The sequence below is a fragment of the Acanthisitta chloris genome, unplaced genomic scaffold (genome assembly GCF_000695815.1).
Source record: "Acanthisitta chloris isolate BGI_N310 unplaced genomic scaffold, ASM69581v1 scaffold27694, whole genome shotgun sequence".
Classification (NCBI taxonomy): Eukaryota; Metazoa; Chordata; class Aves; order Passeriformes; family Acanthisittidae; genus Acanthisitta; species Acanthisitta chloris.
In genome coordinates, this window is record NW_008669186.1 from 24,042 (window position 1) to 36,814 (window position 12,773).

The 12,773-nt window shown below is 39.4% G+C and overlaps 1 protein-coding gene across 1 annotated transcript in view; it reads left to right on the plus strand.

Moving 5' to 3' along the window:
* Nucleotides 1-998: 998 nt before the first annotated feature.
* Nucleotides 999-12,773, plus strand: part of RNF217 (ring finger protein 217) — a 22,445-nt gene continuing 10,670 nt past the window's right edge. The window contains exons 1-2 of the mRNA XM_009073228.1: nt 999-1,238; nt 8,653-8,817. Of these exons, the coding sequence (XP_009071476.1) occupies nt 999-1,238; nt 8,653-8,817 (405 nt within the window). The remainder of the gene's footprint in view (nt 1,239-8,652; nt 8,818-12,773) is intronic.

The following is a 12,773-nucleotide window of genomic DNA, read 5'->3' on the forward strand; positions in this document are numbered from 1 at the left end:
ACTTGGGGCAGACACAAACATGCTCTAGCTGAGTCCTTGCAGACTCTCAAAGTCCAGCAGGGTTTATTGACTCAGGCTCACTGCCAAGGAAATACACTCAGCTGCTCCCAGACCAAGTAGGATCTGCTGTTTTGGCATGGAGTCTGAGCTGTTAAAGCCTGCCAGGCGTGAAGGGTGCAGATCTGGGTCCAGCACAGTTCTTGGTACCAGGAGCTCTGGAAGCACGTTGTGGGTATCTGACCATATGGATCAGTCTGGGACCATCAGGGCTCATTAGATCAACAGCGGTTTCTGCCCTGTTAACCTCAAGCTTGTTTCTGTTCCTAGTTTTAGTTTGGTTTTTATTATGGTTTTTTTTTTCATGTGGTGTTTTTCTTATTGGTTGGGTGTTGTTGGGGATATGTTTTGAATCTAACTGAGTTCTGGGGAAATTTATTAGCTTGATCAGCACCAGCTAAAACTTTCTGCACATATAGTATGGCGTGTAAGGAGCTTCTTGGAAGCTGCAGAGGCACTGAGCGTGCTGAACAGGAACCAGCACAGGACAGGCATTGAGTCAGAGCTGCTGGCATCTGATGATCCCAAATTGACTTTTAATTTCTCTGTGCTGTGATTCCCAGCTTATTTTGTGGTGAAACAGTATGAAAATGTTTCCAGTGCCTGCTTTCTCACAGCCTGTATGAGCCATGATAGTGGAGCACTGAACATTGCACCCAAAGTATGGAGTGCTGGATGGGCACTGCTAGTGAGGACTTGTATTTTGGTTTTGCGGAGTACATAGCCATGTAAGACTCTGCTTAATAACTGCTGATGTCATAAGGGTAGTTAGCTTTTCTGTTTGGATTTGAGAATACTCTTCTGGAAAAAAATTAAGATGATATGCTTGATAGTCTGCGAATTATTACAGTACTTGAAATTAACTTTCCTCACAAAATTCACAAATGCTTGCTTAACTTTTCCAATCAAAAGGTCATACAGCTCTTATGGGTTTTTCTCATATGCAGGTGCAGCTGGGACAAGTGGATATAAAATGCCCCATCACAGAGTGCAGCGAACACCTGGATGAAAAAACTGTCCTCTATAACCTGCCCCATGACGACATCATCAAGTATAAATATTTCCTGGAACTCAGCCGCATTGACTCCAGCACCAAGCCGTGCCCTCAGTGCAAGCACTTTACAACCTTCCGGAGGAGAGGCCACATTCCTAACCCTGCCAAATTGGAGAACAAATACAAAGTGAGCATGCTTGCCAGGGACCGTGGGTTAGATGGCACTGCAAAAGTGGGACAGCATTTGGAGGGCATTAAATGAGCTTTTTTTTTACGTCACTGGAGCTGTGTGCAAGCTATGATTAGGAATATGCATCTGTTGTAGTTTGTTGATTAACTACTTAATTGACCTCTAATAGTTTCAAGCAGTCGAATTTCAGCCCTTATGGTTTTTGGCAGGTGGTATAATTTTGTCCTGTAATTTTGAGTTAGAGGGTGTTTTCTTTCTGACATGCAAACAATACAATCATGATCAGAAGAGACTGGGAAGGAGAGTTATCACTATAACTGTTAATTTTAGACACACAACTCTTAAGCTTTCCCTGAAACTCTGAGCAAATGAATTCTGGGCATTTGTGGTGTTAGGCTGTTGACTTGCTCCTTGTTTAGTAATAGAGGTGTTACTGTCCTGCCTCTTGGGTTTGATTTCTTCAGTCCCTCATCAGAGGTTATACAATACTATAGTCTCATCACTCACAATGCAAAAACTTGAGAAACAGGTAGAAAAACCTCCTCTTCTACAGCATTTCCTTTCATAGTAGATTTCCTTATACTGTGATTTTAATCAAAGATAAAAAGCAGGAGTTTAGAAGCTTTGAACTACTGCAGGTCCATCTAAGTTCCAGAAGAAGACTATTCTGTCTGCAACATCATGTTCTGTATTAGGTTTCCATCCGGTTATTAGATTTGTTGTGGTTAATTCCATGATTGAGCTGGCCTTTCCTGGACAAACCTGTTCTCAGTAGGAGTTTTAGATGACTGTTTAGATAGCCCTAATTACACAGCATAAGATTCAGCCCGGTATGAAGATTAAAAGGTAGAAGGCTATGTATTCAGTGGAGTTGAAAAGTTGGTAAAGCTAATTCTGACTTATGAGCTATTTACTTACATCTCTGCAGTGCATGAATTACATGTCACACTGTCTGTTGGACTCAGTGTGTTGAGTTTTTTGGCATCTTGCGTTGAGGTGGAAAAATTTAAAACTGCAGGTAAAATTCCTTCTGCCCACAGCCATTCTCCTTTATACATTCACTTCATCATCACCACACATCAGACATGGTCCAGGGTAGATAAGGGCTTGTAATGCTTCCACAGCCATCGCTCTTAGCGTGTCAGAAGCTGGTACTGTCCCACAAGCATGGGTCATAGGTGGTGCAGCAGTTGTATCATGGGCATGCCAGATCTGAGAACATTCCTCTAGGTGTAACCAGTGCTCTTTTATGAGTTAAAATATTACAGTTAAAATGTTCCCACTCCTGTAATCAGAAGGACTGGAAGACTGATGCATAGTGCAAGCCAGAAGCAGTTCCGTGGTCCTGTGGTGATGCATTATGTGTAGCTCTGATCTGCAGAGCTTAAGCCACTCTGGCAAAATGTGTCCTTTGAGCTGAGCGTGGAAGAATGTCTACCTGATGCTAGTCAGAAATATAATTAGGAAAGTGCCAGCAAACAGTACGGACTATCATGGTCCACAGTGCTTCAGCCTACTCCCCAAACCTCTACGGTTTTCTGGTGTAGGTACAGTTTGCTGATTTATTTTAAGCTTAGCACAAAGAGAATTTTTGCTGCAGGAAGAAGGTTTAAAAAGAAGACTACATATGAGATTGTGTATATGTGTGTAATTATGTACACATGTAGTTGGGGACCAATATTATGTCAGTTTTCTTAGATTCTGATGCAATTTTGCATATAGCATAGGAGACATCTGACTGGAGGCTTATGATGCTCTCATATTCGCATGCAAGCAATATAAACAGCAGTTGCACCTGATGTATTCTGCACTAGCACTGGAAGTGCTGGCTTCGAGAGAACTGGGTCATGTGGGGAACATCTACACACAAGCCTGCTAAGTAAGGTCACAGCACATAAGGTCTCAGTGCCAGTATACTCAGTCTCCTCTACACTACAGCATGCAAAGCACTCTAAAATCCAAGAGTTCAATTGAGCAGATACTTTAAAAATGTTATTAATGCCATTTCTAAAATTTGATAAAATATTTAAAATTACAAATAACATCAAAATTCCAAAAGACAACAAAGTTATACATTAATTTTCATTGCTATAGCTGTCTTATGTCAGCTAAACTGATCAGTTCAATTGACTGAAATTAAAGCCTTGGTGTGCTAACCGTAGAAAGTTAAAATGTATGTTGAGGGAGAAGGAGGGGAGGAAAAGGGGAACTTGCTATCCAGATGTTTCTTGTGCCATTATTGCCACTTAGGACAAGACAGTGCAGCAGCAGGACTGTGTAAATTCCTATATCAAATATTTGTATCACAAATGGATCCAGTGTTAGGTAAAGAAATACCCCTGTCTCCTCTCATATGACCTAAATTGGGAGCATAAGACTTGGTTGTAGACAGCACCCTGATAAACCTTTGCATTCAAAATGCAAAGGAAATGGTCAAAAATTGAAAAATTGCTAGTGCATGGAACAGATAAGTGTTTCACAAGAGTGAGTAAGATGACTTGTTCTGTGAGAGGTTCAGGGATTTATTTTCCCTGGATTTCACGTGTTGTTTTAATGTTAGTTCCTTGACTTGCCACCTGCCATGGAAAAGCAATACTTGATTCTTGCATTCTATTTCTGCCTTATCAATCTGTGAGGTCCATAATGAAGTTTTCTTGTTCACTTCTGTCAAGACATACACATCACATAAAAGGAGGATTTGAGTGCTTGACTTTGCATATGTAAACGTTTTTTTTAATGCAGTTGTTATATAAACTCTCTTTTGTTTGAACCACTGAAGTTTCTGAAACTTGTTGCTCTAGAACTAGCAGGAATCTGGACCTGCAGAGATGCTGTGATAGAGTGCATCTTTGTAGTTAATATCTAGTTCCCTACTTCTTGGATCAGATTTTAACCTTCGGTGGCAGATAACTTTCATGATTATATATCACTTCAATCTACCTTGAGCTTGAACTGCTGCAGCTGTGGTGATTTTGCTGTGCTCTCCTCCTTGGCTCTCAGCTGTTCATTCCTGCCAGCCTGCTTTTTGCTCATGTTGATGTTTCGGTGTCACATTGGGAACTGGATAAAAGATCAGCCCTAATGGGATACAAGGTTTGTTGGTTTTGTTGCTTATTTTCAGCTGGTACAAGAGAGGGTTGGTGACAAGGAGACAAAGCTGTTTTGGCTGGAGCCCATATTTCTTTTGAAATAACGTGACTGTGGCTGTAGCTAGAGACAGTAATCAGTTAGTTGCGTGACTAATTTAACCATCCTCTTATATAGCTAGTGTTCCACCAAGCAGTGGAAAAACCCACTACACTTTTTGCACCTTCAGGCTTTCAGAATATTTTTAATGTGCAGTCAGTTTTGCTATCATTGTCACGTTGAGCAGTGTTTTGTGTTGAAATTATCAGTTTTGAAAGCTCTTCCTGTGAGGTGGGCAAACTGATAGATAAAACAGTTTGCAGTAGAGGCTAGCTAAGAAAGTGTAAAGTGTTAGCTTCCAAGGTCAGTGTTTCAGAAAGCTGAGAAGCAAAGTTGTGTAATTTTTATATTTCAAGGTTGACTGACCTCCAGGTGGCATAGAAGTTGTGTATATATCCATCCTCTCAATTCTGATTGACAGTAATGGAAGTCATAAAACAAATGGGAAAAATGTTGTTGGGGTTTTGCAGATAGAGTTTGTCTGCTTAGCTGGACTATAGTGTATTTTACTGGTTTAAATACTATCATATGTATATAGCATTTGTGCCCTTGTTACGATGGTTTTGTGCACCAATACCAAAGCACAAAGAAAATCACATTTGACTTTTCTTTCAGAAAAGTGGACAAAGAATGGAATAAGAATATGAAAGACTGCTCTAATTGCCCTGTTGTGTTCCTGTTGCTTAAGCACGCTGGCATCACACACAAGTTTCAATGGGTTTAGGAGTTTGTTTTCCAGCTACTAGTTCCAAGAAAAATAAGGTTCATAAGTGCCTAATACACGTAGTTGGTTTCTTTGCCTGCTTAGTGTATGCTCAGACAGCATTGAATAGCAGAGAAGTGAAGTGGCCCATTCAAAGTGTAAAAACTATTTGCTACTTCAGTTTTGAGGAAAGTGCTGTCAGTGTGGCAGGCTGAAGAGGAAACTGATAATGAAACAGACAGTTCTCACTAGTTTACTTCAGTTAGTCAGGGCCATTCCTGTTAAATGCTATTTTGAGTTCATGTGGTTATGGCCTCATTCTGTATTTCAGTACTTTCTAATTAATATATTTGGAAACATCTGATGGCAGTGTGTGTAAGTTTAGATATATATTCCGGTGGCTGCTGTATTACTTGCACTTATGTACATGCTATAAGAGAAAGAGTCTGCAATTAATTCACGTTGAATTTTCACCGAAAGAAACCCCAAACCAAGACAAACCCACAGAACTTCTGTGTTTTAAATTACGTTGCTTTTTTTTTTAAGTAAGAAGGTTTAACTTGCACCTTCCCAGACCTGCTGATTTCAGTTTGTATTTAACATCCATGTTCTATCTTAAATGTCTGAATATTGCAACTGATAAAAGTTCTCAGGCTGTAGAACATGTACTTGTGGCTATAAGCTCTATCTTTGGCTGAGGCATAACAAATACTGAGGAATACACTGCAATGCTTGCCGTAATCTGTCTTCACAGCAGTAGGTCACTGTGACTTGAGTTGTTAAAAATGTTAATTCAAAGCTGGGGAGGAGAGGGCAAGGGGGAAGAGGGGTAAAATAAGATGGAGATATTGGGCAGGACAGGTTAGATGACTGTCTTGTGCAAGTTGGTTTCTAAAGTACTGTGGAACATTGGTAAGTGCTTCATATTAGCTTGTTTAGAAGCAATATATATGTCATTCCTTAGGTTCTTCAGAGTGGGAAATTTCCTTTCTTGTTGAACTGTTTTTATTAGGAGAATTTACCTGGGAAGCAGAGATGCAGGATAGTGTATTTCCTTTGATTTAGTATCTGGGCCATTGGATCAACAAATTTGAGAAAGGGCACCAGTTCTATTTTGTATTGCTTTTTGGTTTATATTTTATTCATGGCCTTGGACAAGTTTCATATTTTTGTGTAAAAAATAATGATGTTTGTAATCTGCATGTTTCAGTTTTAATGTGTTGTTTTCTTTTAAACAAGTTTTCTTTGCTGTTCTTTCCTGGTTTCGTGCTGCCTACCTGTGTCTTCAGTAGCTTATTTAATTCTCAGGAGGCATGTGATACCTCACACAGAAGAAAACTGCACTTATCTTACTGTGTGCCTTACAAAAATGTAATCTTGTAGCTATAGAAAGCAGTAAGTCATAGTTGTATTGAGTGCAGGATATCAGAATTTAATGTGTTTGAGTACCACATTCCCTTTGAGTCTGCTTGATATGAAGGAACTGTATGTATTCTAACACTTAAATGCACATATGATTTTCTATTTTTTTAACGAAGATAATGACCAGTAGATGGTAACTAAAACGTTATATGTTGTAATAAGAAGAATGTCTTTAAATTTCTTGATACTGTTTCCCTTCTGTGCACTTCAGCCTTATGCTGAGGCAAAGGATCTTGGAAGGGGAAATGCTGTCTTAAGGGTAGTGAGAAAAGTTAACTCTCTTCATTAATTACTATTCCTATACTTGCTGATCTGTAGATGTGGATTGGTATAAATGGGTAAGCTGAAGTGATGCTCTGAGCAGCACATCATATAGACCACTATTAAAGGTAAAATATGTGGTTAAACAGGTACATCACCTAATACAAATTAAGCTATGACTGTTACACTGCTGCAGTAAAAACCCAAAATTGCTCTCTGCAGGTGAAGTTAAAGACAACCACTGAGAATTGGGTTAGTTAGGGTCATAGAAATGCTCAGCTTGAGCCATTGTGCCAATTAGGTTTTTATGTAAAATGTTAAAGACGAAAAAACCTAAATGCTCTCTCTCTCTTTATAGAACTTGGGGAATAGCATTAAAGGTAGCAGACAGCTTCATCTTTCAGTCATGCATTAGAGATCAGATCAGCTTTGTATTAGCATGCTGGTAGTGATAGATGTAGTGGTTGCACATATAAGTAGTTTTGGCTGCCCCCCCAGCAAAATACATAAGGGAGATCAGAGTGCCTGCTTTGGACTCTAACTGTAGTTGAGGAAGCACACCACCAGTGGGCATGTCTGAGCAGAAGGTACAGCAACTAATGGGAGTGAGGACTTCAGAAATACATTTTGGGGATTTCACATGCGTCTAGACTCTGGGATGTAGTACCCTGAGCAGCATCCCCACACTGTGTGGCCAGCGCAGATGTGTCTGTGATTTGGTGGTGTGCCAAGTCTGGACACAGATAGAACCAAAAAGCCTTTGGGTAAATTCCTCATTCCCATCCATCAGTGGCAGGCACAGGCTGCAACTGGAGCTGGTAGACAGGGCTCAGCAGTCACTTGAGAGATGTGCCTTCCCATCTTTCAGGCTGAGGTGTTTTGCTGGCAGATGCAGCAGAAATGAAGATGTTGCAGAAGCCTGGATGTGCTTGTCTATTGTGGCTTTTAGTTCTGGCTTTCCTTAGGCACAATCCAGGTAGGAGGCCTGTCTTTCATCAGATAAGCACCTGCAATGTGCCTCTCTTTATTGCTTCTGCAAACACAGCAGCTGCCGTAGCTTTTCACACAAAAATAGGCAGGCTCTGAAAGAAGACATGATGGTGATGATACCTGTTTGACACAATGATTTAAAACTGAGGAAGTGGAAAGAATAGAACCTTTCTCAATTTGAGTATGGCTTGTGGTTTTTCCTATTAGGTGTGGTCTGTAGCAAGTAGGCTGTTTGGCATAGCCTCAGCTTGTCTTTACCTAACCAAGAGCAAAAGGAGGTGCCTGATTCCCAGTTGGTAGTTGTCTCTTGGATGAGAGCCTTGGTCATGGCCCCTTTTCTCAGAACCATTTCTGACAGAGGCTTCATAACCCATTCTGCGTTCTGTAGAGCCCCTTCAGAAGACTTCTTGGTAATAACCTTGGCAGTGAAGTTTATTATTAGAAGACAACAGATCCACTGCACTGACAACTGGGTGCTAATTTTTGGGTGAGCTCACAAGTGTATTGGAGATGACTGAATAAGCTTCCTGGATTTTGCCCTTTGTCAATCAAACCACATGGAGAATTTGGTAAACAATTTCTTATGCTTAAACCAAGCTACTTGTGCTTTGTTCGATTGAGGCCTTTCCTGGCTTTAGTAATTAGTTATGTATTTTCACTCTTTTTAAAAAGAAAAGGAACATGTTAGCCTCCATAACTACTTGTGTTTTTAAAAACAAACCCTTCAAAATATGTTAGACCTTTGCTGGGCAGCTACTGTCTTAATTGAAGAGCAGTGGTTCTAAAACAAACTTTCTAGCTGGGTCAGTGCCCAGCTTGCAAATGTGTGGTGTTTTCTCATTTGTACAGATCCAGTGTCCATCTTGCCAATTTGTCTGGTGTTTCAAGTGCCACTCTCCCTGGCATGAAGGCGTTAACTGCAAAGAATACAAGAAGGGAGACAAGCTGTTACGTCACTGGGCCAACGAAATCGAACACGGGCAAAGGAATGCCCAGAAGTGTCCAAAATGCAAGGTGAGCTGCTCTCCCTTGGCTTGCAGGTAGTGGCTTCAGTCCATTTAAATATACATTTAAATAAATATTTGTAGCTTCTGTTCAACATTGGAAATGAAATTCATGCTTGCTGGGCATTTTTTTTGGTCAATGACTCATTGAGAAAAACTGATCAGATATTTTACTTGCTGGTTGCTGTGCTGATTCTGCAGAATATCTGCATGTAAAAGAAACATTATGGAAATTGTAAGAGGGGGCTTTGTATGCTTAGATTCATAGAATGGCTTAGGTTAATGAATGTGTTATAGAATAAATTATTCCTAAAATAAAACTGTAAAGAAAAGGAAATCTTTAGAGAAATAGTACCCTTTGTCAGGTTTTCCAGGGAGTTTGGGTGAAGTAAATTTCTGAGTAAGGCAGGAAGTACTCTCTCAACAAGTTAACTAAGGGAGACTTTCAGGTTTGGCAAAGCCGTAAGTTTTTTAAGATTAAATGTCAGTTCTTTACAACTCACACCTTGAGGTGAGGCTTCACGGGCCACACCCCAAGTACTGTATGTGTTCTGGGTCCCTCACTTCAAGAAAGGCATTAGAGTGCTGGAGTGTGTCTAGAGAAGGGCAGTGGAGCTGGTGAAGGGTCTAGAGCATAAGTTCTATGAGGAGCAGCTGACAGAATTGGGATTGTTTAGCCTGGATAAAAGGAGGCTCAGGGAAGACCTTACAGATGTCTATAACTACCTGGAAGGAGGCTGTAGCAAAGCAGGGGAGGTCACTTCTCTGTGATCTTGGAGAAAGTGCAGTCCCACACCCTAAAAATGTCATTGATCTCTTCCAGCATAGAAGTATTTCCCACTACTCAAACGAGATGCAACAGCCCCACATACCCCTGCCCTGACTGCCCTTAATGAGGTAGCCAGTGCATTTGTTGACTACTTCTTTTCACAGCACTTACCTCCAGCTACAGACAGAGTAGTAACTCAAAACCTTAAAAGCACCATGGTGGTGGGAGACTGCCCTGTTTTTCTTGAAAGGGAGTACCTATTCTGAAATTTTTTATTGCATTACATCTATATAAAGAGGACAAAGTAAGGAAGTTGGTATTTTTGGTGGGTAATAAAATATTGTGTGGGAAGACTTATATGTAAATATACATGTCACTCTTTAAGCCTTACACTGTGCAAATAAAAAAGTGTTCATCAGTTTACTAAGTATCTTATTTTGGTCTTTGGGAAAGAAATGCCCGTGATGCCATAGCTTGAAACTGAAAGATTTCAAAACACTAAGCAAAACTGGAAAGCTTTGAAACCAGCAGCTGGTTGTTTACTCTTCCTCCTGCACACATGTGACATTATAACAGTTTTAATAGCTTGCTCTTTGGTAAGAGTTGATAGGTTTGAGCCAGTTCTAAAAATGTTCACTTTCTGGGAAATCTTAAAGTAAAATGCTTTGTTCATTTTGGAGTGGGAATAAGTATGTGTTTTGGTTTAAATTCATTGACTTGTGTCCAGATTCAGATTTTATGACAATGTGAACGATGTAACTATTGAAATAAGTTGTCAAAAAAAAAAAAAAAAAAGGAAATGGACCAAGCAAAAAAGTATTAGTGTGGAAAAACAGGGTGAGGAAGCCTGCTAGCTGGAGAGCTAAAGGAGCTAAAACTGCTACCCATAACATGTTTAACCTGAATAAGTTTAAAATTTAAAATGCCACATTTAAATGTACAACTCCTTTCACTGTCTTCAAAAGAAAAGTCTGGACACTTGAAACTTATGTGAGTTGTCACTAATTGTGAAGCATAAAATTGTATGAGTTTGGCTGCTACTTTCAAAAATACCTTAGGGTTCTTTTTCTTAATCAAAAAAATATAAAACTTTCTACATGGTGGGAGGCAGTATGGAAAGTTATGAAACGAGCACAGAAAAGGAACATGTTGCATCCTTTCTTGTAAGATGGTATTATAAGTGAATATTGAAGAGGGAGTTCAGCCTTTTCATAAATTATGCTGCTACCCCCATTCCTGATACTTTTTCTTCAGAGCTGAAAAAAATTATTCCTGCATACAACCTTCCAAATGTTTATATCAACACAGTTTTTAAATCAAATCTATAACTAGCAAGTAATCAAAAGAACCACTTAGCCAGTGGTTAGTGGTACTGTTGTTCTTTTTCCTCTCTTCATCGGTTATTGAGTAGTTACAAAAAATACATCTTAAGCAGCATCAGGTGACAACATTTTATTTTTAAACTCTTTTGTGTTTTGGTTAAAAATTTGAAGTAGCCAAAAATGACAAACAATTTGAGGGGGAAGTCAATATTAAATTGTGTCTAAAGATACTAGTATTCAATCTAAGATACAACAGAAACAAACAGAAATTAAAGGTAGAAACTTCAGTAGAGGTAGCATTTCTTTACTGAGGTAACTTGTAAAATTACTGGTACTTTCAAGTGTCATACTGACTACAGTGTAAACTGTGACCATATTTTACAGATATTTTCTGGAGATAATTATATATACACACAGATATATACACACAGACTCTTTCTTTAGCTGTACCATGGAGAAGTCGAATGCACTATTATCTTGTCTGGGCATGCAGGTGAGAAAATGGAAACACACTTATGGGGAGTGTGTGCATATATAGGCAGATCCTCAGGCAAGTATTCACAAGTTTGTCAGTGGTTTTGGTAAGTGCGTTGAAAGAACTTAATCCTTTGTAATGGGAATATAGTGGGGACTGTTAAATAAGCTTAAACTTGATTGCATTTTCCTGTAGTTGGACACAGCTTTATAGCTTATATTTACCTGGTCTCTCTAAGATGTGTTTACATAAGAAAATGAAAATGTTACACACTGTCCAAATGCATAATTGTTGTGATTATATGCCAGCATGGAAATATGGCAAAATGATACTTTTTAAAACTGTATTTTAAATTCATTTTTACATTTGTTTTGTTTTTAATAGGGTCTTTTCCAAATTTACTATACACTACTTTGAGAAAGTCAGCATAGACCATTTTTCTCAATAAGACTTGTCCAAAAAGTGCTGGTCTTGTTCTAGAGGGCTGGCTAATCAATGCAAATTTACTACATGTTATTGGATGCCTCTTGATAAAATCTCTAACCTTCTTTGTCTTTCCCACTACTGTTTATTTTTTGCAATTTCTTTTGACATGTTTGCAGCAAAAAAAACACTTGGTTATTTTTGTTTCCACAAGGGTTTTTACAGTATAGCAAACCAAGGAAGTACTTCATGTTGGTGTTACCGTACCACAGATTTCAAAAATTACACTGAGAAAAATAAGATAGCAGCTTTATCTTTTAAAGCTTTGAACAGCAGCAGAAATCTAAGTAAACAAGGATGTCAATGCAAATAAAGAAGGATGTACTCCTTATCTGTGGATTATCTGTTCTGATTAATATAAGCATTATCAAATAACTTGGGGCATAGTTTTTGAAGGTGCTCTGCAAATTAATTTTCAGCCTCTGGAGGGAGGAGAGACCTATTTTATATACAAAGGGGATAAAGCTGTGCAGATTTTCTTCAGGAGTGGAGGAAAAATGGCCACACTCGTCCTCAGAACCCTTTGCAGTGATTTCCCTGGAAGATTTCTGTGGGAGGACATGTAACATGCAGAGGGGGTAAAGTGAGGATCTGAAATAGCTAACTTCAGTTGTTTCCTTAAGACTCTGAGCTAGGTATGTTTGCCCTTGATGTGTAACTTTTACCTCTCTTGTTCTGGGAGCTATTCTAGGGATTCTCAATTACTAAACCTTCCTCTGTAAGGTGAGGGTGCATCTTTTGGTTTTGAACAGATACTGGGTGCAGGATGAAGCCTGTAGCATTGACTGAATACTTGGAGGCAGAAACTGGACTTGCAGGTGTCATGCTTTCACCTTGTCTCCTCTACCCTCACTGTGCTGCTGGGGAGCCTGCACTTGACACTTGACCCTACACAAGCTAACTATAGCAAGCTGCAT